Here is a 27,380-nt window from a genome sequence, read left to right as displayed (position 1 = left end):
CCGACGCTGTATCCGCCCCTGCCAACCTCCGAGCCTCCTCCCACTGCTGATCTGCCAACCTCCGAGCCTCCTTCCCCCACTGATCTGCAGCAAGTCCCTCTGCCAGTTAGTGGAGATGAGGAGTCTGACTCGGAGGCAGACTTATTCCCTCCTGAACATCATCAAGTTTCTATGGCAATGCCAGGACAACCTACAGTATCTGAATTAGGGAGACAAAGCGACAAAGCCGTACAGAAGCTAGAGGGTCGACGGACCACGCGCTGAACTTAGTCCTATAAAACCGGCCCAATCGGTGCAACAACTGGTTCAGCAAATCCCGGCTGTGGAGTCCTGCGTTCCAAAGCCATCCTCTGCTCCTCTGTCTCATTATACTGTGGCAGAAGGGGCTCCAGTAATGGAACGGAGATGGACTGGCATAATTTGGGATGCCATTCTGGAAGGTGAGTGGCAAACAGCAGGTGCGCTTGTCTGTCCACTCATGCAGAGTCCCCAAGGACCCGCAATATGAGCAACACGAGTGGAAAGTTTTGCAGCAAGCGAAAAAGACTGTAGGAGAGAATGGATAAAGTCTGATGTGGCGCGAATGATGCTTGATTGGCTATTTACTGTTGATGTTAATTCCCCGATGGACTGTGCTAATCTGGCTAGGCTGTTGTTAACTCCTTCTCAAGTTATTATTTGGCACTGGGAGGGGGAACACTTAGCGCGGGTGGAGGCTGGGCGTCCGCGTAACCAGGGGATGTCTTGTATGGGGATTAATCCTGACATGATAACAGGTTTGGGAGCATATGGGAATATGGCAGCACAGTTAACGTATCCTTTGCAGCTGCATTACTTGGCAGCTCAGCTGGCTAAGATGGCCTTTAATGCTGTGCCTGACATGCAACCTTGGCCATCGTTCGCTGCCACTCAGCAGGGCCCAACCGAGCAAAATCCACCATTTTTGGACAGGCTGTGGAAGGCTCTTGCCAGTCAAGCAGAGATGTCTGAGGAAACTAAACAGAGCATGTTTCAGCTGCTTGCCTTTGAGAATGCTAATCCCTCTATGAAGTGCCTGCTGGCTACACTCCCAGAAGATGCTGGGGTTGGAGAAATGTTGGATCTTGCTAGTAGGGCAGAGCAACAGCGTAGTGGGCAAGTTATGGCAAATGCCGTGGCACAAGCCATCCTACCCACTGCGAGGCTGCTTGCAGCAGCTGTGATGAGAATAAGTGGGAAGGATGGAGGGCAGAAACCGGGGGATATGTTTCTGCTGAGGGCAGAAAGGTCATTTTCACTGTGCCTGTCGCACCAAGGTCTGGTGTGAGCAGTGGCATGGGCCCTCTCCAGGTGGTGAGATCAGTGTGTAAATTTGGTATCAGATGCCTTATACATGGTAAGAGTAGTGCTACGTATAGAGCAAGCTTTGATTAAGCTCCCCCAGGACCCAAGACTAGCTCAACTCTTCTTGCAGGTGAAGCGGGCAAGAGATGATCGCTCTGTGCCTTGTAGCATCCTGCATATCAGGAGTCACCTAGGGACCCAGGGTCTAGGAGAGGGCAACGCTTGTGCTGATGCACTTCTCAGTCCACTACTACATGCCCCGCAGGATTCCTTTCAGGCCGCAAGAAGCAGCCGTAACATGTTCCATCAGTCGGCTAAGGCACTGAGGCGCCAGTTTGGCCTGACGGGTACAGAAGCAAAGGGCATTGTGCGGGCATGCTCTCAGGGTTCACAGCACGGGTCTAGCCTAGGTCTAGGAGTTAATCCAAAGGGTTTACAAGCCTGTGAGATTTGGCAGATGGATGTCACTCATGTACCAGAATTTGGGAGGTTAAAGTATGTACATGTATCCATTGATTCCTTTTCTAGAATGCTGTGGGCTACGGCACAGGCTGGTGAAAAGGCAGCCCATGTGGTGAGGCATTTGACAGCTTGCTTTGCAGTCATGGGCGTGCCTCAGGAGATAAAAACGGATAATGGTCCGGCGTACACGGGAGGTTGGGTTCACAGGTTCTTGCAGATGTGGGGGGTAAAGCATGTCACTGGAATCCCTCATAGTCCCACGGGTCAAGCAATGATAGAAAGAGCTCATAGAACTGTTAAAGAATACCTAACGAAACAGAAGCAGGAGGAAGAGATTGATCCAGTCGTGAGATTATCACGAGTCCTTTTTACCCTTCACTTCCTTAGCTTAGTAGGAAATGCAGAATTAGCTCCCGTAATTATACATCATAGGTCAGATTCGTAAGCAGTCTACTCCCTCAGAGAAGGTTCAATATAGGAACCCTACCACTGCCATGGGGGAGGGTCCTGCTCCGCTTCTGTTTAACAGTAGAGGTTATAGTTGTGTCTCCCCAGGATCTGGCCCATTATGGGTTCCCAGTAAATGGACCAAGCCAGCCCCGAACATCAACAACCCATCTCAACCCTACGACTACAACAGCGACTCCGGCGAGCAATAGCCGCGTGGTGTACAGACATCATCCATAGTGCCGCGACTGCCAGGCTGCTACCGGTATTCCCTCAGCAGATGGCAGAAAACATCTCATCGGGAAGGCCTCTTGGCCACTGGGAACTGCCAGGAGCAATTAGCGGTTACAAGAATCAGAAGTGCACTAATTGTGGGGTCGGGTACAGTTATTGATCCAGTGCGGGGGCTGTGGTATTTTTACTCATTGGGATACTGAAACTGTAGGTAAAACTGGTGTGCCGTGTGGTCTTAGCTTACTGACGAGGAACGCTTTGTAGAAGTGTGTAGCACAAATCTAGTGCGTTCTTATAGACAGTGGTTGGTGTGCTGATAAGCGTGCCTTGCTTACTGTAATGCTCGCAAAGAAATGGTTCAAGATGTGATTCCTACTACCTGGCTTGTGCCAAAAGAAAAAGGGGAAATTGTAGGAGAGTGGCTCAGGGAGCAAAAATTTGTGAGCTCGAGTGCTATGTGCACAGCCCAGGCTATGAGACTTTGAAGCTGTCAAAGCAGGAAGAAGAACAAAGGCTTCAGTTAAGATAAGGGGTAGCTAGCCTGGGAAGAGATCAAGACAGAGGAATGCGAAGAACAGTGAAAAAAGCCGTGTGATGATTAATGCTGTACAAATAGCTAGCGAGCAAGACGCGTGATTTCTGTGTGCTAACCAATTATCAGATGCCGTGTGCACCCTGTATTTCTATATAAGTATGGGCTGATTCTGGCAATAAAAACCCCTTTAGAAGTTTCCACCATTACTTCTGTGAAGATGCGTGGATTCATCCAGGCCACCTTCCTCGAGTTCACCATCCTGGGCTTTCCTTTTCAGGTTGACAGCCCTGTCAAAGCCTTCCTCGTTCTTCTTTGCACCCCTCACCACGTCCAGTTCCAACTGGGCCTTGGCCTTCCTGCCCCCAGCCCCACACAGACCAGCACGAGCACCACCCTCCTGCCAGGTTCCCTGGCCCTGCTGACACTGCCTGTGCATCTGCTTCTTGCTCTCCACTTTGACCAGCAGGTCCCACTTCAGCCATGCTGCTCTCTTGCCTTCCTTTCCGGACAGCCTGCACTGGGGATGGAGAGATCTTGTGCCCTGAGCAAAGCGGCCCTACATATCTGACAGCTCTGCTCCTCTCCCTGTCCTTGAGGACAAATTCCCAGCTGTGTGGGCTGCTTCCCATCACTCTGTCTCTCGTCCATCCATGTGCCTATCAATCTGTCCGTTCATCCATCCATCCATCCATCCATCCATCCATCGGCCTGCTGGATCTCCTGCTCCTGGGGATGCACCTCCTGATCCAGTATGGACACAACAAATTCAAGCCACCTTCTGCCTGTTCATCTCTCTATCTTGTTACCTATTGGCCCTACTATCCACACAAACACCTTAACTATCTTTCCTACTGTCTATCTGTCCGTCCACTCCCAAAACCTCCACTCACCCCCAAAATCCCCAACCAGACCCTAAAAAACTCCAATTGACCCCCAGAATCTATGTACTGACCCCAAAACTTCCATTCATCCCAGTGATCTCCACCCATTCCCAAAACCTCCATCTCACACCAAACTCTACATCCAACTCCACCATCTCCATCCAGCCACCCCTAATCCTTCATCCAGTCCCAACATCCACACCCCACACCACCCTCCAAACACAGCCCTCCAAAACCTCAATGAACTCCAGGACCTTCAGCCACAAAAATCATCATCCACCCCAAAAAAACGGCATTCAGTCCACACATCCACCATCCAGCCCCATAAATGTCACTCATCCCCCAAAACCTCCGTCCCCTCTGAAACCTCCTTCCTGCCTCTCAATCGACACCAACCTCTGATCTCTACAGCCAGACACAATCTCTACATCCAGGCCTCCAAGACTCCATTCAACCGCAAAATCCATCATTCAAACCCCAAAACCCCATCTACACCAAAACCTCCATCCACCCCAAAACCCTCCACTCAGTCCGAAAGCCTCCAACCAACCCAACATTTCTATCCAGCCCCAAAACTCCATCGAGAAGACTGCAGATCCTTCATGAAGCTCCCAGATCTTTCTGTGGTCCCAAAAGGTCTCATCCAGCCCCCCCCACAATCCTCCATCTGGACTCCATAATATCGATCGAGCTCACAAACTCTCCAGCATTTCCCCTTCCACCACCAAAAGGGGGAAGTCAGCTCTCCTGCCCTTCCCCGCACTGCTGCTCCCACACACAGCCCTCCCACACACCAACTTCCTCTTCTCCCCCACTTTCTGGAAAACCCCACAACCCCTCTGTCCTGTTTCCAGCCATCACCCAAAGGCATTTTCCCTCCTCACCACAAATCCTGCCCCAACACCACTGTGGGATGGGGGCTGGTTTGGCTTGTGGAGATGGAAATGCGCCGTAGGGAGCACACGGAAAGGACACGTGAGCTGTGGGGACAGATGTGGTGCAGGCAGAGGGCACGTGTTGATGACATGCATGTGCTGTGGAGGCACACCTGTAGTGCAGACCCAGGGAGCACACGCTAAGGACACACATGAGCAGCAGTGTGTACAGCTGGTGGTGCACACATACAGCATCGCACAGACACACAAAAAATAACATAGTTCAGTGTGTCCCACACGTGTGTTTGTACACCTGTTGTGCACATGGGATGGTGCACACCCATTTAATACAGATCCACGTGTTCACACGCACAGGTACATGGCTGTAATTCACACGTGATGGTGAGCACACCGAGCACACTGGCACTGTGCACCCTTGAAGACCATGTGTGCACACAACACACCCGTGTTTGCGTACACATCTGGGGGCATCAGCGGGGGTCCCCGCGTGCCACCTCGGCGTAGATAATGGGGGGTTCCGGGGTGGTAGAAGAGCCGCGGGGGGTGGGTGCTGGGGGTCACAGCTTGCAGCTGGGCGTAGGTCAGACCCTCGCTGTCACCGGTGGACACCTGGGGACACAGGGACAGCAGTGTGACCATGGGATCCCAACATCCCAACTGAGGGGATGATGGCATTGTGTAATGGGTGGGGGGCTGTCCAGGAGAAGGGGGTTGGGATTATGGGGTGGTGTAGATTTTGGGAAGCTGTGGCTATGACCCTGGGGTTCCCTGTGGGTGGTGTTTGGGGGTTCCCACTATGTTATGGGGCTGCACATAGAGTCTGGGGATGTTTAAGGCTTGGAGCATGCCAGGGGGCTTCAGTTTGGGTTGTGGGGCATCCCTATGGTGGAGGTTTGGAGGTCCCCATGGGATGTTACGGATGGGTGTTTCGCACAACATCGTTGGAATCCATAAAGGGGTTTACTATGGGCAGTGTTTGGGGTTTCCTGTTGAGATCTGGGGGAGGGGCAATGGGGCACGTTGCGGTTAGGGTCTCCTGACCCAGACACTGACCTGGAACTGCACGGCCTCAGGGCTTCTGGAGGTGGCACCTGAGTCATAAAGGGGAGGAGAGAAGGGTGGGATTATGAAGGGACCAAACAACACCAGTGGGGATCTATAGGGGATCTATGGAGGATCAAAGCCATTTAACCCCTTCCCCACCAGGCCTCTCATCTGTCTGCATTCGTCTTCTCTGAGCAACGAGGAGGAAAGAGACAGTGAGGACAATGATGATGACAATGGCAGCAGCACAGCCCCCCGACACTGCTGCCACCAGGTTCCTGCTGGGACCCACATTGTCACCTGTGGGGTCAAAGTGTTTAAGGTGTCCCTGTAAACAGTCCCCACCTCAATGGATGAGGGATGCAGTGACACTGTCACCTACTGGTGAGAGGGGGTGCCCTGAAGGGAGCTCAGACCTACCTGGGGGTGCAGGTCTGGGAATCACCTCCAGGGTCACATTATCCCCAAGGGGTGAGGACAGAAGGTAGGAGCCCCCTACGCGGTAGGAGCACCTATAGGTGCCAGAGTCAGCTGGGGTCACCCCAAAGAGGGTGAAGGTGGCAGTGCCCCCACCATTGGGTTCCTGGTGCTGGATAGGGGCTGAGTGCCCGTCCTTGTGCAGGAAGATGGTGCCCCCGTATTGCTGGTTCCAGCACTGGATGGTGATGTTGGTCTCCATCTTCACATATTCTCTGGGGATCAGGGAAATGCCAGGTGGGGGATACCTGTGATCTGAGCACAGAGAGGTAACAGAGATGGAACACAGCCCTGTGGGAACAGCCCAGGGCCGTCTGCTTTCCCCAGTGCCCTCACCTGTCACCAACAGCTCCACGGGGTGACTCTTCTCTGATGTCCCTGCAGGCTCCAACCCCTGGTACTGGCACTGATATCTCACTGCATCTACCTGCTTTATGCCAGCCAGGGAGAACTCAGCCATGTCCTGCACGTTGTCCTTCTGCTCGATGTATGTTGCATTTTGGTACTGATAGAGTCGGACCCAGGCAGCTGGATGGGGCAGGTGGCATCGCAGGGTGACATTGTCCCCCAGGGACACCCCCTGGTTGGGGTGCAGTGACAGGGAGGGTCGGGGCACTAGGACAGGGGACAGCAGTCAGCCTTGTCTCTGCACACCCTCCTCAGCCCCTCTGCTGGCCCCCTCACCAAGCTCCCCTCCCTCCGTCCCCATTCTCCCCCTGTCCCCATACTCACGTTGCTGTGCCCAGCTCGCAGCCACCAGCCACCAACCTGCAAGGGACACGGTCCTGGTCCCACACAGGGCCACCAACCCCCGCGGCACCACGTCCCCTTTGTCACTCACCGAGGATGAGGGCCGCCGCCATTGGTGCCGTGAGGCAGGAGCAGCTTGTGACAGTGAGACTGCAGCGGAGAAAGGAAATGGCCAAGAGCAGCTTTCAGTTTCCAAGGGATAAGAAGTGACATGATGTCACCTCCCCAGTTTTGCAATTGCAGTCCCCCAGGGGTAGTGTGTTTGGTTATCAGCCATGGGCTGCCATGCATGGAGGTGCAATTGCAGTCCCTGTTGGGGTGCCCCACACAGGCTGTCAAATATTAGCTGCCTGCAAATTGCTGCCAGAGTGTGGCAATGAATAGTGTCCTCCAGGGGGTCATGGTTCAGTAATTTTATTATTGGTAGTCCACATCGTAACATCATGGACAGCACGGGTGATTAAAGGGTTAACACTTCAGTTCTGTTGGTTGACAACCTTCCAGAAACCTGCTTCTCAAAAGAGAAGAAGAACTGCATATCCCAGAGGACCTCACGGTCAGAGAAAGAAGACACGGCACAGAAGTCACGGGATCGGGCTCTGTCAGTTCTCTCTTGCTCTGGTAGCCACGCAGAGGGCTGGGTGTGCTTCCAAGGCATGCACCTTCATTCAAGGAGGACTTTTGGTTTCAGAAACCTTCTCTCTCTTATTTTATTTGATTTATTACCCTCAATTACAATTAGATGGTATTATATTGTGTTATCTTGCATTCCGATATCACAGTCAGTAAAATAATTTTTCCTCCTTTGACCGTTGCCTCTGCTCATTCTCTTTCCCTCTCTGAGCCCAGCTCCCGTTCCTCTACCCCTTTCCCTTCTCCATTCCCATTTTTTGGGAACCAAGGGGCCCACTGGCCTACAGCCCCCCTGTCACGGGCATAGATTGATCTGGATTGACCTAGATAGCCCCATGATATAGGGGTTTGCCTGAAACTGGAGGAGAAGAGGAAGTTTGTGTGTGGGAGGGCTCTGTGTGGGAGCAGCAGTGAGGGGAAGGGCAGGAGAGCTGACTTCCCCCTTTTGGTGATAAAAGAGGAAATGCTGGAGAGTTTGTGAGCTCGATGGAGATTTTTGAGCACAGATGGCAGATTTTGTGGGGCTGGATGGAGATTTAGGGGGCCACAGGTTGATCTGGCAGCTGCATGAAGGATCTGCAGTCTCGATGGAGGTTTGGGGCTGGATAGAAATGTTGGGTTGGTTGGAGGCTTTCCGACTGAGTGGAGGATTGTGGGGTGGATGGAGGTTTTGTTGTAGATGAGGTATTAGGGTTTGAATGATGGATTTGGTGGTTGAATGGAGTCTTGGGGGTGTGGATGTAGAGATTGGGTCTGGCTGTAGAGATCAGAGTTGGATGGAGATTTAGGGGCTTGTCATGGTTTTGTAAGTTTGCTATTGGTATTCCACATCATAACATCATGGACAAAAGAGAAGAAGAACTACGTATCCCAGCAGACCTCACGGTCAGAGAAGGAAGATACATCACGGAAGATACGTCATCTGGTTGCGCACGGTCTTTCGCTTTCAGTTGCTGGCAGGGAGAGGAGTGGGTGTGCTTTCCAAGCCATGCGCCTTCATCAAGTAAGGCTTTCGGTTTCGGAAGCTCTCTCACTCTCACTCTCTCTCTCTCTTTCTCTCTCTCTCTCTTATTTCCTTTGATTTATTACCTTTACTTTCAATTAGATTGTATTATATCACGTCATCTTGCATTCCGACATCACAGTTAGTAAAGTAAGTTCTCCTCCTTAGATTGTTGCCGCTGCTCTGGTTTTTTTTGTGCGGAGGGGAATCCAAAGGGCCCACGATCCTACTGTCCCGCTGTCACGGGCATAGATTAATCTAGATAACTCTGTGACAACATGACATTTTGCATACAGACATGGAGGCGCGCTAGTAGGTTTGTGATACACGTGTATGTACATCTCTGTTGCCCATGTGACAGCAGACACACGTGTAAAGTGTGTGTATCATATGCATGCAGTGCACGTGATGGTGAGCACACACAACACCCTTGCACATGGCGATGGTGATGTTCATCCTGCACCCAGCATACACGTTTTTGTGCACTAAAGTAGCTTGCACATGTGTTGTGTGTAAGCATGGCCATGCACTGCTCTGGTTTTGTAGATCTTTGGGTTGGAGTGGGGTAATTTTTGCTGTCCCAGAAGAATGGTGATGGAACTTTGGAGTCACTTGGGAATAATTGGAGATTCTCAACTGCTGGTATGGAATTCATGGTGCGTAAGGAAGAACTTTGGGGTGAGAAAGGAGCCTTTGAGGGTAACTGATGTTATCCAAGGGCAACTGATGTCATCTACCTGGACTTCCACAACGTCTTTTGTCGCCGAGCAACTTGTCCGAGGTTCCCTGGAGAGCAATATTCAGCCAAGGCGCGGCATGGACGAGGCCACACACCCATATGGTTACTAGTAGCCAAGCAATTTAATAACAACTGTGCACAGCTGTTTATATAGAGCAGTACAAATAACATGCTAAGTACAACAAGGCACGGTTCTCATAACTTGTGGTTGATTGCAGCTTGTCTCATGGCACCTGGCACAGCAGTCTCTATCGCAGCTCTGCATTCCTTTCGCCAACTCCCATCGTTGTTCTGTGTGAGACAGTGATCCATAGCAACTGTTTTGCTCGCAGTGACCCAGGGGGAGAAAAACATGACCTCCCTGGGTCAGCCATCCATCCACAGTTCCCCCGTTCTTTTCTTGCACAAGCAAAACAGCCGAGGTAACAATTGCGAGCATTTTCTTAAAAACAGCAGTAACCAAACAAATTATGAGGATTCCCACCACCAGCAACATCAGTAGACAAAGGCCCTCCTTGACAAGGCCACGAAGCCATCCCATGACCTCGAGCTAATAACAGAAAGTCTATGGCAGCGTGATTTTGTAGCAAGGCATGCCGTAAGCTGTTTTGATCAAGCAGAAGCTGTTCGAAAAAGGAGAGCGCAACCCTTGTGGCAAGCGATAAGAGCTCAGTGTTATCATTACATTCAGGGGTTAGCAGAGCACACTTCATGCAGTTAGAGAGGTTAGAGAGACAAATGTTTCAAAGCTGCGCAAAGGGAGGAGCAAACATAGTTAATTTTCCTAAATAACAAATTTACAAGGTCCAGCTATCACCCGGCTAGGGATGCCCTGCCACGCTCTGTCTCCACAGATCAAAAAGATGTCCGGAGGCAATGCCTTCGCAGAGCCATTGCACCATATAGTCGCGTTGTTACCTTTTGCAGCTGCACCATAGGCACCCAAACCCTGTCTTTTTGATGTATTGGTGCCACAGTAACCACCAGCATCCCGATAAGTAAATTTACCACCGCTAGATACATTAGTCCAAGAGGTCCAATTCAGCCCTTTATAGAGATTTGGGCCCTGCTGGGTATTGCCGAATACAAAGCAGGTCTGGATCCAATTTTGTGACATGTTCCCTATCGCCTGCGATTCCATAAGTTACAGTTCCTGGAGGTCCCAATGCAGTGAGACATTTAGTCCAGCAATCAGTTCAGCAAAACAGCCCAGCCCATGTAGAAGCCACCATAGAGCCAGTGCAGGCAGTTGTCGGCTTCGATGAGGAGGCGCAGCAAGGTCTGCGGAGGCTGCTGCCACCCCCCCGCCCCGCCCACCAGGCTGCCCCGCGCCAGCTTCTGCAGCTCGACAGGCACCACGGCGCTGGTGCAGTGCTTCTCGATGTAGTCCTGGAAGCCCTTTACTCCCATGGTGAGCACCGCGCGACGGCTGATGTGGCTGTGGCGGCGGCCATTCAGCGGGGGGTCATATGGCCTTCAAGGTGTTGGCAACAGCACGCCACATACGATCTCAGAGGCTTCAGTAACTTCTCATCCTTCCCCCCAAATATCACACAGTCCCACATATGATCTCCTATATCACGCCATTCTTCCGCTATGAAAATGAGCAGAGGAGTCTTCAGGAACCCCTGTTCTCGGGCCCACGTTACTAGCTTAGCTAGGTCCTTATCCTTCACTGTCTCCCCTTGCTTAGCAAGGATACTAAGAAGCAGGGTCTGTCCATGCTAGCAGCAGTTGGCGGAGGAGGAAGCTGCGCACACTTCCTACCCAAGTTGCTGCCTGCTCAGCACACGGCACTCACCCCGCTGCGGGTCAGAGTCGTTGTCCTCTCAGCACACGATGCTCTGAGCTACCGTCCTCTTGGCAAACGGCACTTACTCGCAGCAACCTTCCCCGCTCCCATTGCCTCCACGTCAAACCGCTGTGACAACTCTCGAGCGTCCCGCTGCCTCTACATCGAACCATGGTGGCAACTTGTGCGGCTTTCCCGGGTCCCTGTTCGGGTGCCACTTCCAGGAAGGTTGCCCGAAACGAACCACATGTCTTCATAGAAGTAATGGTGGAGCTTTGATTTATTGCCCAAATCAGCTCATACTTATACAGAAATACAGGGTGCACATGGAGATAGACAGCTCACGATTGGTTAGCATACAAAAATCACGTGTCTTGCTCGCAAAGCTATTGGTCCAGCATTAATCATCACACGGCTTTTCACACTGTTCCTCACATTCCATTGCCTTAGTCTCTCCCCAGGCTAGCTTCCCCCTTATCTTAACTGCAGCCTCAGCTTTTCTTTTTGCTTTGACAGCTTCAAGCTCTCATAGCCTGGGTAGTACACGTAGCACTCGTACTCACAATGTCCTTGCTCTTGGAGCCATTCTCCTACAACTGGAGATGGTGGAGAACAGTATGGCTGTGAGGAGGGACATCTCTGTTGTAAGTGTGTGGGGGTGGTCAGTGATGGTGTGTTTGGGGATGTGGGGGGACTTTGATTTGGGGTAACATTGGTTCGATATTGAGAGTAAATATGTGTGCCTTTTGGGGGTCCTATTACATTGTATCGATTGCCCACACTGTCAGGGGGATGTTTATGGCTGGGTTTTCCCCAGTTGGTGCAAGGACTTTGATTTGGGCCCTCGGGGATCTCCACAAGGCAGATTTGTGCTTCCCCCTGGTCAGGATTTTGAGCATCACACAAGGTTAGAGTAAACCATCTGATGTGGGGGATCCCGGGGTCCACATGGGCAGGGATTTGGGTTCCAGGTGGAGTATGAGGTTCCCAGGAACAGGCTGGGATCAGGGGCCCCTGACCCAAAGACTTATCTGGAACTGCTCAGCCTCAGGAATTTGTGGGTAGGCACCGGAGTCAAAACAGAAGGGGATCATTGTGGGGTTATGGGGGATGAAGGGGGTGTGAAACTTGTTGGACTTGTGAGAATAAACAGGGGATGCAAGAGGAGGTAGGTAACACTTGGGTGTATTTATAGTGGATCAATAAAGGATGGACACAGATGCACAAGATGACAGGGACTAGATAATTTATAGGGCCTGGAAGGGGAGGCAGGGGATACATGATGGATTTATAGGAGATGGGATGGGGGCAGGGAACATCTGAGGGAATCGATAGGCAATGTATAGTGGATCCAATGGTACACCTGGTGGATTCTACAGAAGAATGGAAGGAGAGGAAGAGAAAGACTGGGGAGATGTGTAGGGGATGTACAGGAGATCCAAGCCATTAAATCCCTTCCCCACCCAGACTCTCATCTCTCCGTATCCAGAGGCTGCGGTCATCGATGACAAAGAAGACGCCGAGGGCAAAGATGAGGACAGCAGCGCAGCCCCTCACCACTGCCACCACCAGGTTCCCACGGGACACCAACTCAGCACCTGTGGGGTACAGGTACTTGGGTGTGTTCATCCCCAGCATCACCTCCATGGGGAAGGGATGTGATGACACTGCCACCCATGGGTGGCGCTGGGGACAAACACATGGGGGGCAGGTACCTACCTGGGGGTGCAGGTGTGGGTGTCACCTCCAGTGTCACGCTGTCCCCAAGGGGTGAGGAAAGAAAGGAGTAGTTCTTGGGGTGATAGGAGCACCTGTAGGTGCCACTGTCAGCTGGAGTCACCCCAAAGAGTGTGAAGGAGACTGCGCCAACATCATCTGGGACCAGGTGCTGGATAGGAGCTGAGCGTCCATCCTTGTGCAGGAGGAAGGTGGCCCCATAGTCCTTGTTCCAGCAGCGGATGGTGACATTGGTCCCTGTCCTCACACGTTCCTCGGGGTGAAGGGAGATATGAGGTGGGGGGAAATTGCGATCTGCATGAGGGAGTGGACAGCAATGGGACATGGTCCTGTTGAGAACTCACAGAGCTGTCCACTGTCCCAGTGTTCTCACCTGTCAGCACCAGCTCCACAGGGTCACTCTTCATTGACACCTCGGCTGATTCAGACACCCGGTACTGACACCAGTAACGACCTGCGTGTTCCCGCTCCGTGCTAACAAAGAAGAACTCGGCCGCGTTCTCCTCCTTCTCCTTCCCCTTGTAGTACGACAAACCTCCTTCCTGGTACAGCCAGACCCAGGCAGCCAGCCGGGGCAGGTGGCAGCGCAGGGTGAAAGTGTCCCCCAGGGACACCCCCTGGTTGGGGTGCAGCGACAGGGAGGGTCGGGGCACTAGGACAGGGGACAGCAGTCAGCCTTGTCCTTGCACGCCATCCTCAGCCCCTCTGCTGGCCTCCTGACCACACTCCCCTCCCTCTGTCCCCATTCTCCCCCTGTCCCCATACTCACCTTGCTGTGCCCTGCTCGCTGCCACCAGCCACCAACCTGCAAGGGACACGGTCCTGGTCCCACACAGGGCCATCAACCCCCGTGGCACCACGTACCCATTGTCACTCACCAAGGATGAGGGCCACCGCCATTGGTGCCATGAGGCAGGAGCAGCGTGGGGACAGCGAGACTGCAGTGAGGACAAGGAGTGTCTGGAGATCCACTCTCACTTCCCCTTGGAGACACAGTGACATGATGTCACCTCCTCATCTGACAATCCTCTTCCCCATGCCGTGGCACCATGGGGCCCAGGATGGGATGACACACGTGGAGTGGTACATACAACCGTTACTGCGGTGTCCCACACAGGCTGACAGCTGTCAGCTGTCACACACTGGCCCAAAAAGGCTGCCTGTGCGTGCCCTGGCTGGGTGTCCCCCATGATATCCCAACTGCAGCACACATGGCTGCATTGAGGTGTCCCACATGGGATGTTACATGAGGTCCCCAACATGTCTACCCTGCACATTCCCCACTGTCCCCACCGCACTTTCCCACTGGGGGCAGCATCAGGAATCCTTGGGGACACCTCACATCTGGAAGGGCAGACAGACAACCGGCTTCAGGTGGGGGAAAATCACAGCAATCATCTCCACGGAAACTTATCTGTTTCCTTGACAAGAAACTTATCTCCAAGGATACTTATCTGTTTTTAAACCATACGCACCACGTCTATCTCTCACTGAACTCCTAAATCTCAAGGAACAGCTCTGGATGCCTCCATGCCTTTTCCAGACCTCACGACCCCAAAACTACCCCTGGATTCACATCTGAAAGTGGCCCCAAATCCCAGAAGTACCCCAGGTGTAGGGGCTAGAGAAGCAGCCGCCACCAGGACAAGGAGGACAACTCACAGGTGAGAGGAGGGAGAGTGGTTCACCCACTTCCATGGATGCTCTTTGCTTTCCCATGAGAGGCCAACCCAATGCTGGGAGGTGCCTTTCTGTCTGGTTTTGAAGCTCTGCAAAAGAGGAGACAGAAAAGACCACAAGCTGTTGGGACATTCCCAGGAAGCCACACTGGGCAGAACCTTTCCTTCAGCCAATAATACATCTGTTATTTGTTGCCTGCACTCCACTGGTGCTTGAAATGTACAGTCAGCTACCAGAACCCACAGTCCTTAGGGCAGAGATCTGTTGGCTTTGGTGAGAAATGTCTGGAGAAGTCCCAGCCGACCCTCAGGACTGATGTCTGTCTCATAGCAGACTTAGAAAAGGACGGGCATCATTTTGTGCCCACATTTTTGCTGTGCTGGATGTACATGCTGTCATTTTGAGTGGGACACATCAGGTGGGTTTGAATTTAAATAATCCTATTGGCTAAGCTGTGACTGAAATCACTCCATCTCTGGGCTTTAGATCTAACACTGTCTTTCTATCCCAACCTCTACTCAGACAATCGGCTGTTTCCTGCAGATTTGTTCCTAGAAGTCCGTTTTCTCAGCCAACATTACTTCCCCTTTTCTATTTTAAGCTTCCTCCAACTTCCTGTGCACCACACAAAACACAGTGTGTGCCTCAAACCCTCCTTCCCTCTCTTCCCTCCTCTTTTCCATGCACCAAAACTGAAATAATTTCAGAAAACGATCCCCAAATCACACATGTCAACTCAAGAATCCCCCCCCAAATCCTTTCTCCCACCCATTTTGGACTACCAGGAGGATGATGAGGATGGGTGGAAGAGTCAGGAGTACGAAAGGACGGCAGTGCTGAAGAGAGGAAGGCAGAAATTAATTAATACCACACGGCTTTGTCTGAACTGCATTGAAATTCCACACATTCCTGTTTGCTTTTAACCCTTCATCTCTCCCTAAATCTCCTCATTCTCATTCACTATCGTGCAGAAATTGGGAACGAAGGAGGGAATCCTCAGAAGTGACAGTGAGTCAGATGACAGAAAACAAGAGTCAGTGAGAGATAGGAATCAGACTGATTACTGCTCTGATTCCAAGGTCTGTTTTGAGGAGTGAAAGGGTCGGCCCACAGCGCTGGAGAAGGGATGGGGGGTGAGACTCACCTGGAGGTGGCAGTATTGGATCAGCAAAGAGCAACGATGGCTGCCATGAAGATGATGAAGATGACCCGCAAGATCCCCTTCAGACATCCCTTTGTGCCTATTGGGTGTGCAGTTCACCTCCCCAAGGTCACAAACAAGTGAGTGCACAGCAACAGCTTGGCCAAAAACGAGTCTGTAGCCACAACTTTCTCATGGGAATGGTAGGGCGGTTGGTCAAGGAAGCACTGCCAGTGTTTGGCCACACCAAGCACAGCACAGAAAGACAGGAATGTGTCTTCTGTTGGTCCTTCCCAGCATCCCTTCCTTCTGTCGTCTCCACTGCAGCACTCGGCTCAGTGCCATCAGCAAAGTGCTGAGGGTGCACTCCATCCCATCATCTGTGTCAGTGAGAGGTGGTGAAGAGCAGCGCTCCCAGGAGGGACCTCTGGGGGTCACCACTCATCACCACCTCCACCTGGACATGGAGCTGTTGGCCACAGCCCTCTGGCTGTGACTTTCCAACCTATTCTTTCTCTGCTGAACACCCCAATGCTCGCATCCACATCTCCCCCATTTTGAGATGAGGGAGTGGTGTGCAACCTTGTCAAGGACGTTGTGGAAGTCCAGGGAGATGACATCAGTCGCCTTTGGATGACATGAATTACCCTCAGATGTTCGTCTCTAACCCCAGCATTCTTCCTTGCACTACATAAGTTCCTGATAACCAGCTGAGAATCCCAAATTCAACCAGTCCACCCCAAAATCCAGTCACCATTCATGAAGGACCACAAATATTTCCTAACCACCCCCAAAATCCCACCACCTCTTCTGTGGGACCCCAAAATCTGGACCAATCCAACCCAAATATCCAATGAAACCAGGGAGGTGAGTGACCATGCGTACACTCAGTCTCACATGGGTAAGATGTGTATGTGCACAAACATACGCGTGCACAAACGCGTGTGTTCTGTCTGCACGTGCACTTCAAGATTGCAAAGTGTGCTGTGTGCACAATGCCACACGTGTACTACATGCCTCTAACACTGTACGTCTTCTTTACAAGTTCATCTCCATTAAATGTGTGTGTGCTGCCACGCGTTCACAATAAATGTACACACAAATATGCTACACTCTGAGCACCGAGGCATGGGGTGTGTATGTGCTGTGCTGTGTGTGTACAGGAATACATGCAATCAGTATTTCCCATGGATGTCCTCAGCAGGTACTACCTGTGTTAGAGTTGCACGTGTGCCCTCACTAAACACGCCTTTAGCGTGTGCCCCTGTTGGGACCACATGTGTTCCTCAATGTACATCATAGTCCTTAGGTTGGGCCCGAGTTTGTGTGGGTGTCACTGTGTCCACAAAGTTCTGTGCTGCTGTTCCCCGTGGAAATGGCGGAGGAAAGAGCAGTGTGGTGCCCAAAGTGTGTGGTGACAGCCGGCTGGATGTGTAGGGGACTGCATGTGACATCTCATGTGGGACAGCCCGTTGGAGCCATGTGTACTGTGCTTGGCATCCCATGGGGGACAGAGTGACAGGCCACGTGCTGGAAGTGCTTTGTGGACCGTGTGTGAGCTGACAGGTGACAGCCTCATTGGGGCACTGTAAAAAAGATGTGGATACGGATATTTGCGTGCCATCTCATCCTGGGCCCCACGGTGCCAACCCCTTGGGGACCGCAATTGTCACATGGGGAGGTGACATCATGGAACTCTATCCCAAAATGAGAACTGACTGCAGCTCTCCGGCCACTTCCTTTCTTCACTGCAGTCTCGCTGTCCCCACGCTGCTCCTGCCTCATGGCACCAACGGTTGTGGCCCTCATCCTGGGTGAGTGACAAAGGGGACGTGGTGCCATGGGGGTTGGTGGCCCTGTGTGGGACCAGGACCGTGTCCCTTGCAGGTTGGTGGCTGGTGGCAGCGAGCAGGGCACAGCAAGGTGAGTATAGGGACTGGGGGAGAATGGGGAGAGAGGGAGGGGAGTGTGGGCAGGGGCAGAGCAGAGGGGCCCAGGAAGGTGTGCAGGGACAAGGCTGACTGCTGTCCCCTGTCCTAGTGCCCCGACCCTCCCTGTCGCTGCACCCCAGCCAGGGGGTGTCCCTGGGGGACACTGTCACCCTGTGCTGCCACCTCCCCCAGCCAGCTGCCTGGGTTGAGCTCTACCAGGATGGACTTTTGAGATCCTACAAGTGCATGGACAAGCATCAGGTCATGGCTGAGTTCTCCTTGGTTTGTGTAAAGCTGGAAGATGCAAGGAAGTATTGGTGCCAGTACCGGGTTTTGGAGCCACCGAGAGTATCAGAGAAGAGTGTCCCCATCGAATTGGTGGTGGTGCAAGACAAGGCTCTTGCCATAACAACAGAGGCTGCAAAGCACGAGATGCCGTGAGATAACCGGACAGCCTTTGTGGGACCACCAATGGCACTGCTTCACCTCAAGAACCTTTCTGGTACAGACACATGCTGACCAACGTGGCATTGTGAACTCACTTCTTTACAACCTTATGATGCTGCAGCTGCCCACCATCAGACACAAAGGGATGCCCAGAGAAGCTGCATTTCTTGCTGTCTCCTTTTGGCCAGCACTTCTCCAGCACTGCAGCTCCCCAAAACGGACCACGATTGCTTTTCTCCCTCCATCTCTCACTCTTACATTCCTTCTCTGCTTCTCTCCATTTCCTCTCTTTCTTTCTTTTTCTTTCTCTCCCTCATTTACATCCTGGTCATCTTTACTCTTCTCCTGCAGCAGCCATAACCTCAATTTCCCTGGAGGTAGCAGAGAAGGCAATAACACCAGTGCCTAAGTATCCTTTCTCTGTATTGCGCATTCACAGTTACTTATTGTAAGTCCCCTAATTTCAGTGCAGGGCAGTTGATTGGCTGATGGTGGACATTTCAATAAATGGTCTTCTGTCGTTCCTCTGAGTCACTGTCTGACTCTGTTGCCCTGGAGAGACCAGGAAAGCACGGAATGCCCTACTGGGGCACTGTGCAGAGAGTCGGGCATATGCTTGGGGACAGCATGCCAGGGGACACACTCTGTCCTTTGGGACAGTGTGTGACAGCCCAGGGTGCAGAGCGTGTGGGGCACATCAACAGTCACAGTGTGCAGTGTACACCTCTCCACTTGTCCCACCCCAGAGGGACCCCACGGTGCAACCACCCCTATGGGCTAATATTGCTGCATCAGGAGGTGACATCTCATCATCCTGACTCCAGGAGGAAATGGCAGCAGCTGTCTGGCCACTCTCTGTCCCCACGGCAGTCTTGCTATCCCCAGTCTGCACTTCTTCCTCATGTGCCCCAGAAGAACTCCTCGTTGCTCAGGGATCCCTCAGGCCTTCCCGGTCCTGCCCAGAAATACACCCACCGTGCCTCTGGCAAACAGAACTCTTTGCAATCCATCCCAACATCACATCACCAGTCCTGTGGGACCCCAGATGTGTCCCCAGCCACCCCAAGGCCTCAATGAGTCCATGTTCCTAACCACACGCGTGCGTGTTGCAACACAACTGCTCTCAGCGGTACAGCAGCCTCAGAGCTGCTGCTCACAGCTCTGAGCTGTTCCTTCACTCTGACTGCTGTCCTGGAGACCCCAGGAAAGCACGGACTGCCCTACTGGGGCACTGCGCAGATTCAGTGCCCTCAGTGTGTGCCCTCCCCATTTGTGTGGGTGTCACAGTGTCCCCAGCCAGTCTGTGCTGGTCCCCGAGGGCATGACAGAGGAAAGCACAGAGAACAGAGTGTGGTACCCAAACTGCATGGTGACAGCTGGCTGGACGTGTTGGGGATCACAAGTGACCTTCCATGTGGAACACGCCATTGGAGCCACATGTTCTGTGCTGGGCAACCCATGGAGGACACCACTCAAGGCCACGTGATGGCAGAACTTTGGGGAGTGTGGGACACTCAGGGGTTGACCGCCTGCATGGGACACCACAACAGAGGCTGTGTGCAGTGATCTGAGTGTGTGACCCTATCTGGGACCCAGCACTGTCACCACAGATGGGGGAAATCTGTCACGAGGATATGACATCATGGCATCCTGTCCCCAGGGGGAAATGAGATTGCCTCTCCGGCCACTTCCTTTCCCCACTGCAGTCTCACTGTCCCCAAGCTGCTCCTGCCTCATGGCACCAATGGCGGTGGCCCTCATCCTGGGTGAGTGAGAATGGGGATGTGGTGCCACAGGGGTTGGTGGCCCTGAGTGGGACCAGGACTGTGTCCCTTGCAGGTTGGTGGCTGGTGGCTGCGAGCAGGGCACGGCAATGTGAGTATGGGGAGAATGGGGATGGAGGGAGCGGAGCGAGGGCAGGGGGCAAGCTGAGGGGCCCAGGCGGGTGTGCAGGGATAAGGCTGACTGCTGTCCCCTGTCCTAGTGCCCCAACCCTCCCTGTCACTGCACCCCAGCCAGGGGGTGTCCCTGGGGGACACTGTCACCCTGCGGTGCCACCTGCCCCGCATGGCTGCCTGGGTCCAGCTCTGGCTCAATGGAACTCTGAGATTTGACAAGGAAAAAGACAAGGAGCAGGATGCAGCTGAGTTCTCCTTTGCTGTCACAAACCTGGAGGACGCCGGGACATATCAGTGTCGGTACCAGGTGTCAGAGCCACTGTGGACATCAAATCAGAGTGACCCCGTGGAGCTGGTGCTGACAGGTGAGGGCACTGTGGACACTGGCTGGCCCTGAGCTTTTCCCACACGGCCAAGTCCCATCTCTTCCCCTCCCTGCACACAAACAGCAGCTTCCCCCAACTCAGCATTTCCCTGAGCCCAGGCAACATGTGGGAATGGGGACTGATGTCACCACCCAGTGCTGCAATGGGGGTTGTGGTGCCACATTCCTCCTGCATAGAGATGAGGAATAGAGATGCTCAGCTCGTATCCTGTGCCAGGATCCCACTGGTGGGGCACAGCCACCTTCACCCACTGAGGGGGGACTCTGGCCTCTGCCAGCACCAATACATATAATCCTGAATTCCGAAGGACCACATTTGTGTCGTCACCCCATGTAGACCGCGTGATGATGGAGGTGACACCCACACCTGCAACCCCAGTTAGGTCAGAGATCCCATTTGTAGGGTCCCAATGTCAGCCATGGGTGGAACTGTCACGGCATCCCTGCCCTGTGATGGGGACACCCAAACACTCGGAGCCCACAGGTGCCACGGGGCGGTCCCATGGGGACCTGGTGATGGCGGTGCTGAGGGGCTGTGCTGCTGTCTTGGTCTTCAGCCTGGGCCTCTACTTTGTCCTCGATGCCCGCAGCCTCTGGACATGGAGAGATGAGAGTGCTGGTGAGGAAGGACTTCAATGGTTTCCATTCCCTACAGATCCCCCCAGGCATCCCCTATGTTTTCTTTGACCCCCTACTGATCCTTTATAAATCCACGATTTGTCCCTCAAGGCCCACACATAACTCCCACATTTCCCCCTCTTCTTTTTGATGCAGGTGTCGCCCCTGAGATGCCCAAGTCAGTGCAATTCCAGGTAAGTGTCGGGGTCAGTGGACCCCAAATCCCAGTTCACTTCTTAAGACCCACACCTCACATCTCCATGGAAACCCAAATCTTCCCCATGGGTACTCCAAATGACCCCCAACCTCATATGGCTTACCCTCACATTTATGAGCACCACCCGTGTCCAACCCTTGGGAAACACAAACCTGCACTGTGGGGAACCCCAGCCCACAGATACCCCTAAATACCAGACCTAAAGATGAACTCCAAGCCTTAACCCCCTCTAGACCGTATAGGCACCGATTTCTTGACTAGAGGGGCACTAAATGCACCCACAGGGAAACCCAATGACGCATGGGGACACCAAAATTAAGCCTCTGTGTTCCACCAGTCCCTAAACACCCCGAGACCCTATGGGCACCCCAAATCCACGGCTGGACCTCCAAACATCCCCCATGCAGACCCCAAATCTAAGCCCAGTCACAAACGCAGACTCCTCCTCATGGCCATACCCCCCACATACCTACACCAGAGACCCACCCTCACCCCACACATCTTGGGGACCCCCATGGTATCACACCACTCTCCTCCTCCATCTCCAGGGGCCCTCCAGGGACAGCGAGGATCTGACCTACGCCGAGATGCCAGCTGCCATCCCGTGCCCCCAGCCTCCCACTTCCCCCACTGCCCCCCAGTCCCCTGTCATCTACACCACAGTCAGCACTGATTTACCGCGCTGATGGGCCTCCCCACGTGTCGCATTTCTGGGGTGTGTGGAAGGGGACAAACCTCAAATTCCCTGCTTGGGACTCCCTGATGTCCTGATCTAACCACAAACCAGATAACCTCCCCAAATCTAACAATCCCACATTCTCACTGGTGCATCCCAAATGCTTTCCAGACACACCAAATCTCTAAATGCTCATCTCTTACCCCAAAGTCCTTCTTTATCCCCACAAATCTCTTAACACACCTTGAAACCTTCGAATCCTCTCCCATCCACTCCCAAACACCACCACCATTCCTGTGAGACCCCCTCATCTGTCCCAATCTTCCCCTCCTCTGGACATCCCCAGACACGTCCCTTTGCTCCCCTTCCATCTCCCACTGATGCTCGATAGATCCCCTATAGATTCCCCAATATTTCCTGCCTCCTATTCTGTTCCAGTTTTATCATTGGTCTTTGGGTGCTGAGCAATTCCTTTGTGCATCACTTGCTTTGGAAAAATATATTCATATATCTCATCATCATTACTGTTATGCCTCTCTTCGTTTTCGGTCTCAGTAAATAGATTTTATCTGAATCTACAAATTCTTCCTCTTTCTCTCCATTTCTCACCCCAAACCCACTGGGAGGGGTTCAGTGAGAATGAAAGCTGTGTGGTGCTGCGCTGCTGTTGTGTGACAGCACCACAGTCCCTGTGCTCCCTCCCTCCCACCCTCCATGCACAGGACGTGACACCCACGGGGCGGTGCTGTCAGATCCCCTCTGTGTCGGAAGGTGCAGAGGTGACCTCTCAGCTCTACCCCAGGAAGGCTCCATGCCGGGAGAGGTCCGAGCAGGGCCAAGCCATGGCTGCCTGGGAAATGCCAGTGCAGGGCTGCACCCCTGCTCCTGAGGAGCTGAAAAGGGGCACTGTGTGCCCTTCCCCACCGGGAACGCCTTGGGCTCAGAAGCACACAGTGTGCGCTGTGTTGGGAGCAGCGCTGCTGACAGCCCAGAAGGAGAGGCTGTCATTCAACACACTGCTGATGGAAGACTGAAATCCTGGCAGGGGCCGCTGGCAGCCCTGCAGAGCCAATTCACTGCTGAACAGAATAGCAGTCAGCGAGGGTGTGTGGTGCTGCCAGATCCATCAGATCAGGAAATCATTCTGCGGTCTGAATTAGAAGGACAGGAACAAGGGATGGACCTTGCCTTGCTCTCAGAATGTGAGCCAGCATTTATTGGATTCATGGCCCTGTAGACGACTTGTTTCTTTTCCTCTCCTCTCTCCTCTCCTCTCCTCTCCTCTCCTCTCCTCTCCTCTCCTCTCCTCTCCTCTCCTCTCCTCTCCTCTCCTCTCCTCTCCTCTCCTCTCCTCTCCTCTCCTCTCCTCTCCTCTCCTCTCCTCTCCTCTCCTCTCCTCTCCTCTCCTCTCCTCTCCTCTCCTCTCCTCTCCTCTCCTCTCCTCTCCTCTCAACCCCTCACTCTTCTTCTCCTATTTTTTTTTTTTCCCCTGCGTTACCATTTCATTTTTTTCAGTGGTTTGGAGACGGTTTGCACCAGTACATTGGCCATCCGTTCATCTGTCCTTCTCCGGCTGGATCTCCTGCTCCTGGGGCTGCATTTTCCCAAAGAGTTTCGGGAATTTTTCACAAAAGTTTAGATAAATACATCCACAAATGATAATTCTACCAGAAATGATGACAAAAACATTTGGAAATGGGAAATCTCCTCCCAGAGGTTGGTGAAAACCCTTCAGATCCAAGCATTATCCCCAAAAGAAGGAATGAAAACCTTCAGAGGTAGAGGAAGGGTAAAACTTCCAGAAATAGGAATTCTCCCTCACAAAGCAGAATGAAACACTTTGGAATCAGAATTCTCATCCAGGAATGTGGGATAAAACCCTCCAGAAATGGGAATCCTGCCCCAACACCACGGTGGGTCGGGTGCTGGTTTGGGATGTGGAGCTGGAGATGCGCACACGGGAGGGACATGTGTGTGCTGTGGGGACAGACGAGGCGCTGATGTGGGGCACATGGTGAGGACACACGTACACAGTGAGGACATGGATAGTGCAGGCACAGGGAGCAGATGTGCACCGTCCCCCTGAGTGGGTTTGGAGGGAGGTGAATCTTTCTCTGCCTCCTGAGTCGCACCTCTCCCAGTCAGCTGGGGTGGATACCACGATGGAGTCAGCCAAGGCTCGGAGCAGGAATACACATCCATTTATGGAGAGCTTCTCTTTGAAATCAAACGGCTCCAAAGCAATGTTTTGGAACGAAGAGCTGTCCACAAAGTGTTGCTGGTCACCTCATGCATTTATTACCAGTCTCAGAAAGCATGCTAAGGACACACGTGCACTACTGTGCACATATACTGGTGTACACACATGGCATCGCACAGACACAAAGGAACAGAGTTAATCACGGAGTGCACATCTGTGTACAACTTTTGTGCACATGTGATGGTGCACACGCAGGTAACATATGAACACATGCAGTGGTACCTGTATGCAGTGCGCACGTGATGGTGAGCACACACAACACAACTGCACTGTGCATGCTGGAAGCACATGTGTGCATACAACACACACGTGTTTGTGCACACGTATGGAGGCATCAGTGGCGCCCCCCAACGGCCACCTCGGTGTAGATAACAGAGGGCTGTGGGGCGGCGGGGGGGCTGGGGGGCTGTGTGCTGGGGGTCACAGCTTGCAGCTCCAAGTAGGTCAGACCCTCGCTGTCACTGGAAGGCACCTGGGGACACAGTTGGAATACAGAGTGCCACCATGGGGGTCCCAAATGTGATGTGGGAGGGACACCCCACGGGTGATGTTTGGGGTTCCTACTACATGGCGTGAAAGTGCCCATGGGGTCTGAGGGGTGTTTAAGAATTAGAGGGTTCAGGGGGATCAGGGGGCTCAGATCAGGGTCCAGGGTGTTCCCTTGATGCAGATTTGGAGTTCCTCGTGGGCTGAGTTTGGGGGTGTGCTTAACATTAGGGCAAAGCATGAGAGGGTGGGGAGTCCCCTGGGGTCCCCATGGACAGAGTTTGGGGCTCTATGTGGGACTGGGAGCACTTCAAGGGTCAGACTGGGATTTGGTGCTCCCTGACCCAGTCACTCACCTGGAACTCCATGGCCTCAGGCTTTTTGGGGGGGGCACCTGTGTCAAAACACGGAGGAGAATGAGATTATGGGGGAGCCTGAGGGATGTTTGAGGGGATCTACTGAGAAATAAGGACATTTAACCCCTTCCCCACCAGGGCTCTCATCTCTCTGTGTCCGACGTCTGCGGGCAGAGAGGAGGAAGAAGATGATAAGGACGAGGATGAAGACAAAAGCAGCAGTGCAGCCACCAACCACTGCCACCACCAGGTTCCCATGAGAACTGCCTGCAGCACCCGTGGGGTCGGAATGTGTGGGTTATCCCATCCCCAGCCACCACCTCCATGGGGACGGGAGGTGACACAGCCACTCATGGGTGGCACCAGGTGTACCCAAATGGGGATGAGACCCACCTGGGGGTGCAGGTGTGGGTGTCACCTCCAGCATCACGCTGTCCCCAAGGGGTGAGGACATAAAGGCATAGTGCCAGAGGCGGTAGGAGCACCTGTAGGTGCCACTGTCAGCTGGGGTCACCCCAAAGAGGGTGAAAGTGGCTGTGTCCCCACCACTGGAGTCCTGGCGCTGGAGAGGGTCTGAGCTCCCATCCTTGTGCAGGAAGAAGGTGGCCCCGTAGTCCTTGTTCCAGCAGCGGATGGTGACATTGGTCCCTGTTCCCACATGTTGCTCAGGGTGAAGGGAAATGCTGGATGGGGGATATCTGAGATCTGCATGAGGAAGGGGACAGCAGTAGGACACGGTCCTGTGGGGAGCAGCCAGAGCCATTTGCTTTCCCCAGTGTCCTCACCTGTCAGCACCAGCTCCAAGGGGTCACTCTTCACTGACACCTCGGCTGACTCAGACACCCAGTACTGACACCAGTAACGACCTGCATATTCCCGCTTTGTGCTAACAATGGAGAACTCGGCCGCGTCCTGCTCCTTCTCCTTCCGCTTCTTGTATGGCCAACCTCCTTCCCGGTACAGCCAGACCCAGGCAGGCACCCGGGCAGGTGGCAGCGCAGGGTGACAGGATCCCCCAGGGACACCCCCGGGCTGGGGTGCAGTGACAGGGAGGGTCGGGGCACTAGGACGGGGGGCAACAGTCAGCCTTGTCCCTGCACACCTTCCTCAGCCCCTCTGCTGGCCTCCTGACCACAGTTTCCTCCCTCTGTCCCCATTCTCCCCCTATCCCCATACTCACGTTGCTGTGCCCTGCTCGCTGCCACCAGCCACCAACCTGCAAGGGACACAGTCCTGGTCCCACACTGAGCCACCAACCCCCGTGGCACCACGTCCCCATGGTCACTCACCGAGGATGAGGGCCACCGCCATTGGTGCCATGAGGCAGGAGCAGCGTGGGGACAGTGAGACTGCAGAGGGGAAAGGAATTGGCCGGAGAGCTGCTGTTAGTTCCCCTTTCTTTTTCAGGATGATATGATGTCACCTCCTGATGTGGACATATTAGCACATAGGGGTGGTTGCACTGTGGGGCCCCTCTGGGGTGCGACAAGTGGAGAGGTGCACTCTGCACACTGCGCCTGTTGAGGTGCCCCACACGCTCTCAACCCTGGGCTGTCATGGATCATGGCTGCTGCAGGAGAAGCATAAAAGATGACTGGGAGGAAAATGCGAAAGAGAGAGGAAAAGAAAGGAGAGAAGTTGGAGAGAAGCAGAGAAGGAACGTAAGAGAGAGAGATGCATAGAGGAAAACAATCATGGTCCATTTTGAGGAGTTGCAGTGCTGGTGCAGAAGGGGGGATGAGAGCGCTCATGCAATGATTGAAGTCACCATCTGGCCAAAAGGAGACATCAAGAAATGCAGCTTCTCTGCTGTCACAGAGATATGTAGGTAAAGCTGTGCCCGTGACAGGTCCGGAAAGGTCCGGAGGTGACCTCTCAGCTCTACGCCAGGAAGGCTCCATGCCGGGACAGGTCTGAGCATGGGCAAGCCATGGCTGCCTGGGAAATGCCGGTGCTGGGCTGCTCCCCTGTTCCGGAGGAGCTGAAAAGGGGCACTGTGTGCCCTTCCCCACCGGGAATGCCTTGGGCTCAGAACCACACAGTGTGCGCTGTGTTGGGAGCAGCGCTGCTGACAGCCCAGAAGGAGAGGCTGTCATTCAACACACTGCTGATGGAAGGCTGAAATCCTGGCAGGAGCCATTGGCAGCCCTGCAGAGCCAATTCACTGCTGAAGGGAATAGCACTCAGCGAGGGTGTGTGGTGTTGCCAGACCTGGATCAGATCAGGAAATCATCCTGCAGTCTGAATTAGAAGGACAGAACAAGGGATGGACCTTGCCTTGCTCTCAGAATGTGGGACAGCATTTTTGAGTCTGATTAGATCTACTGACACA

General features: G+C 53.4%; 3 protein-coding genes, 1 long non-coding RNA gene and 1 pseudogene across 7 annotated transcripts; 2 read left to right on the top strand and 3 right to left on the bottom strand.

Annotated features, from left to right (window-relative positions):
• The first annotated feature begins 282 nt into the window (after window positions 1-282).
• LOC121107924 lies at window positions 283-3,207 on the top strand. The gene is made up of 2 exons (XR_005842323.1): window positions 283-440; window positions 2,327-3,207. It is a non-coding gene; the product is annotated as an uncharacterized LOC121107924 (long non-coding RNA).
• A 2,041-nt stretch (window positions 3,208-5,248) lies between these two features.
• On the bottom strand, window positions 5,249-7,717 carry LOC107050291 (annotated as a pseudogene).
• Window positions 7,718-12,445: 4,728 nt separating this feature from the next.
• On the bottom strand, window positions 12,446-13,699 carry LOC107050651 (platelet glycoprotein VI-like). The gene is made up of 4 exons (XM_040653994.1): window positions 13,675-13,699; window positions 13,327-13,599; window positions 12,936-13,247; window positions 12,446-12,814 (listed from the first exon to the last, which is right to left on the bottom strand). Exons 1-4 carry the CDS (start codon window positions 13,697-13,699, stop codon window positions 12,663-12,665), a joined length of 762 nt encoding a protein of 253 aa, XP_040509928.1. The 3' UTR covers window positions 12,446-12,662.
• Window positions 13,700-17,504: 3,805 nt separating this feature from the next.
• Window positions 17,505-22,467, top strand: LOC107049967 (T-cell-interacting, activating receptor on myeloid cells protein 1-like). 4 transcript variants are annotated; one of them, XM_040654416.2, is made up of 6 exons: window positions 17,505-17,588; window positions 17,662-17,697; window positions 20,137-20,415; window positions 20,920-21,054; window positions 21,210-21,247; window positions 21,819-22,467. In XM_040654416.2, exons 1-6 carry the CDS (start codon window positions 17,558-17,560, stop codon window positions 21,954-21,956), a joined length of 657 nt encoding a protein of 218 aa, XP_040510350.1. In that variant the 5' UTR covers window positions 17,505-17,557; the 3' UTR covers window positions 21,957-22,467. The 4 variants fall into 4 exon arrangements, with proteins under 4 accessions (XP_040510350.1, XP_040510352.2, XP_040510349.2 ...); XM_040654418.2 differs by lacking the exons at window positions 17,505-17,588; window positions 17,662-17,697 and adding exons at window positions 19,855-19,918; window positions 19,992-20,027 and having other exon boundaries at window positions 20,993-21,054; XM_040654415.2 differs by lacking the exons at window positions 17,505-17,588; window positions 17,662-17,697 and adding exons at window positions 19,855-19,918; window positions 19,992-20,027.
• A 993-nt stretch (window positions 22,468-23,460) lies between these two features.
• On the bottom strand, window positions 23,461-26,359 carry LOC112530310 (leukocyte immunoglobulin-like receptor subfamily B member 5). Its single transcript, XM_040653993.1, is given in 7 exon segments — window positions 23,461-24,678; window positions 25,049-25,086; window positions 25,184-25,324; window positions 25,442-25,753; window positions 25,834-26,031; window positions 26,034-26,111; window positions 26,338-26,359. Coding segments are annotated over 7 exon segments (927 nt in total). The 3' UTR covers window positions 23,461-24,540.
• Between the last annotated feature and the right edge of the window lie 1,021 nt (window positions 26,360-27,380).

Source organism: Gallus gallus, chromosome 31, assembly GCF_016699485.2.
Source record: "Gallus gallus isolate bGalGal1 chromosome 31, bGalGal1.mat.broiler.GRCg7b, whole genome shotgun sequence".
Taxonomy (NCBI): Eukaryota; Metazoa; Chordata; class Aves; order Galliformes; family Phasianidae; genus Gallus; species Gallus gallus.
Note: the sequence above shows the minus strand (reverse complement) of the source record. Positions and strands in the feature narration are given on the sequence as shown.

Excerpts from the sequence above, each read along its gene's own strand:
- LOC107049967 (XM_040654416.2), top strand. The coding sequence starts at position 17,558 with ATGGCACCAACGGTTGTGGCCCTCATCCTGG. Across the intron at positions 17,589-17,661 it reads GGTTGTGGCCCTCATCCTGG|GTTGGTGGCTGGTGGCAGCG; the intron begins GTGAGTGACAAA and ends TGTCCCTTGCAG. Across the intron at positions 21,248-21,818 it reads CCAAGTCAGTGCAATTCCAG|GGGCCCTCCAGGGACAGCGA; the intron begins GTAAGTGTCGGG and ends CTCCATCTCCAG.
- LOC107050651 (XM_040653994.1), bottom strand. The coding sequence starts at position 13,699 with ATGGGGACAGAGGGAGGGGAGTGTG. Across the intron at positions 13,600-13,674 it reads GACAGAGGGAGGGGAGTGTG|GACCCTCCCTGTCGCTGCAC; the intron begins GTCAGGAGGCCA and ends TCCTAGTGCCCC. Across the intron at positions 13,248-13,326 it reads TGTGGAGCTGGTGCTGACAG|ATCGCAATTTCCCCCCACCT; the intron begins GTGAGAACACTG and ends TCCCTCATGCAG.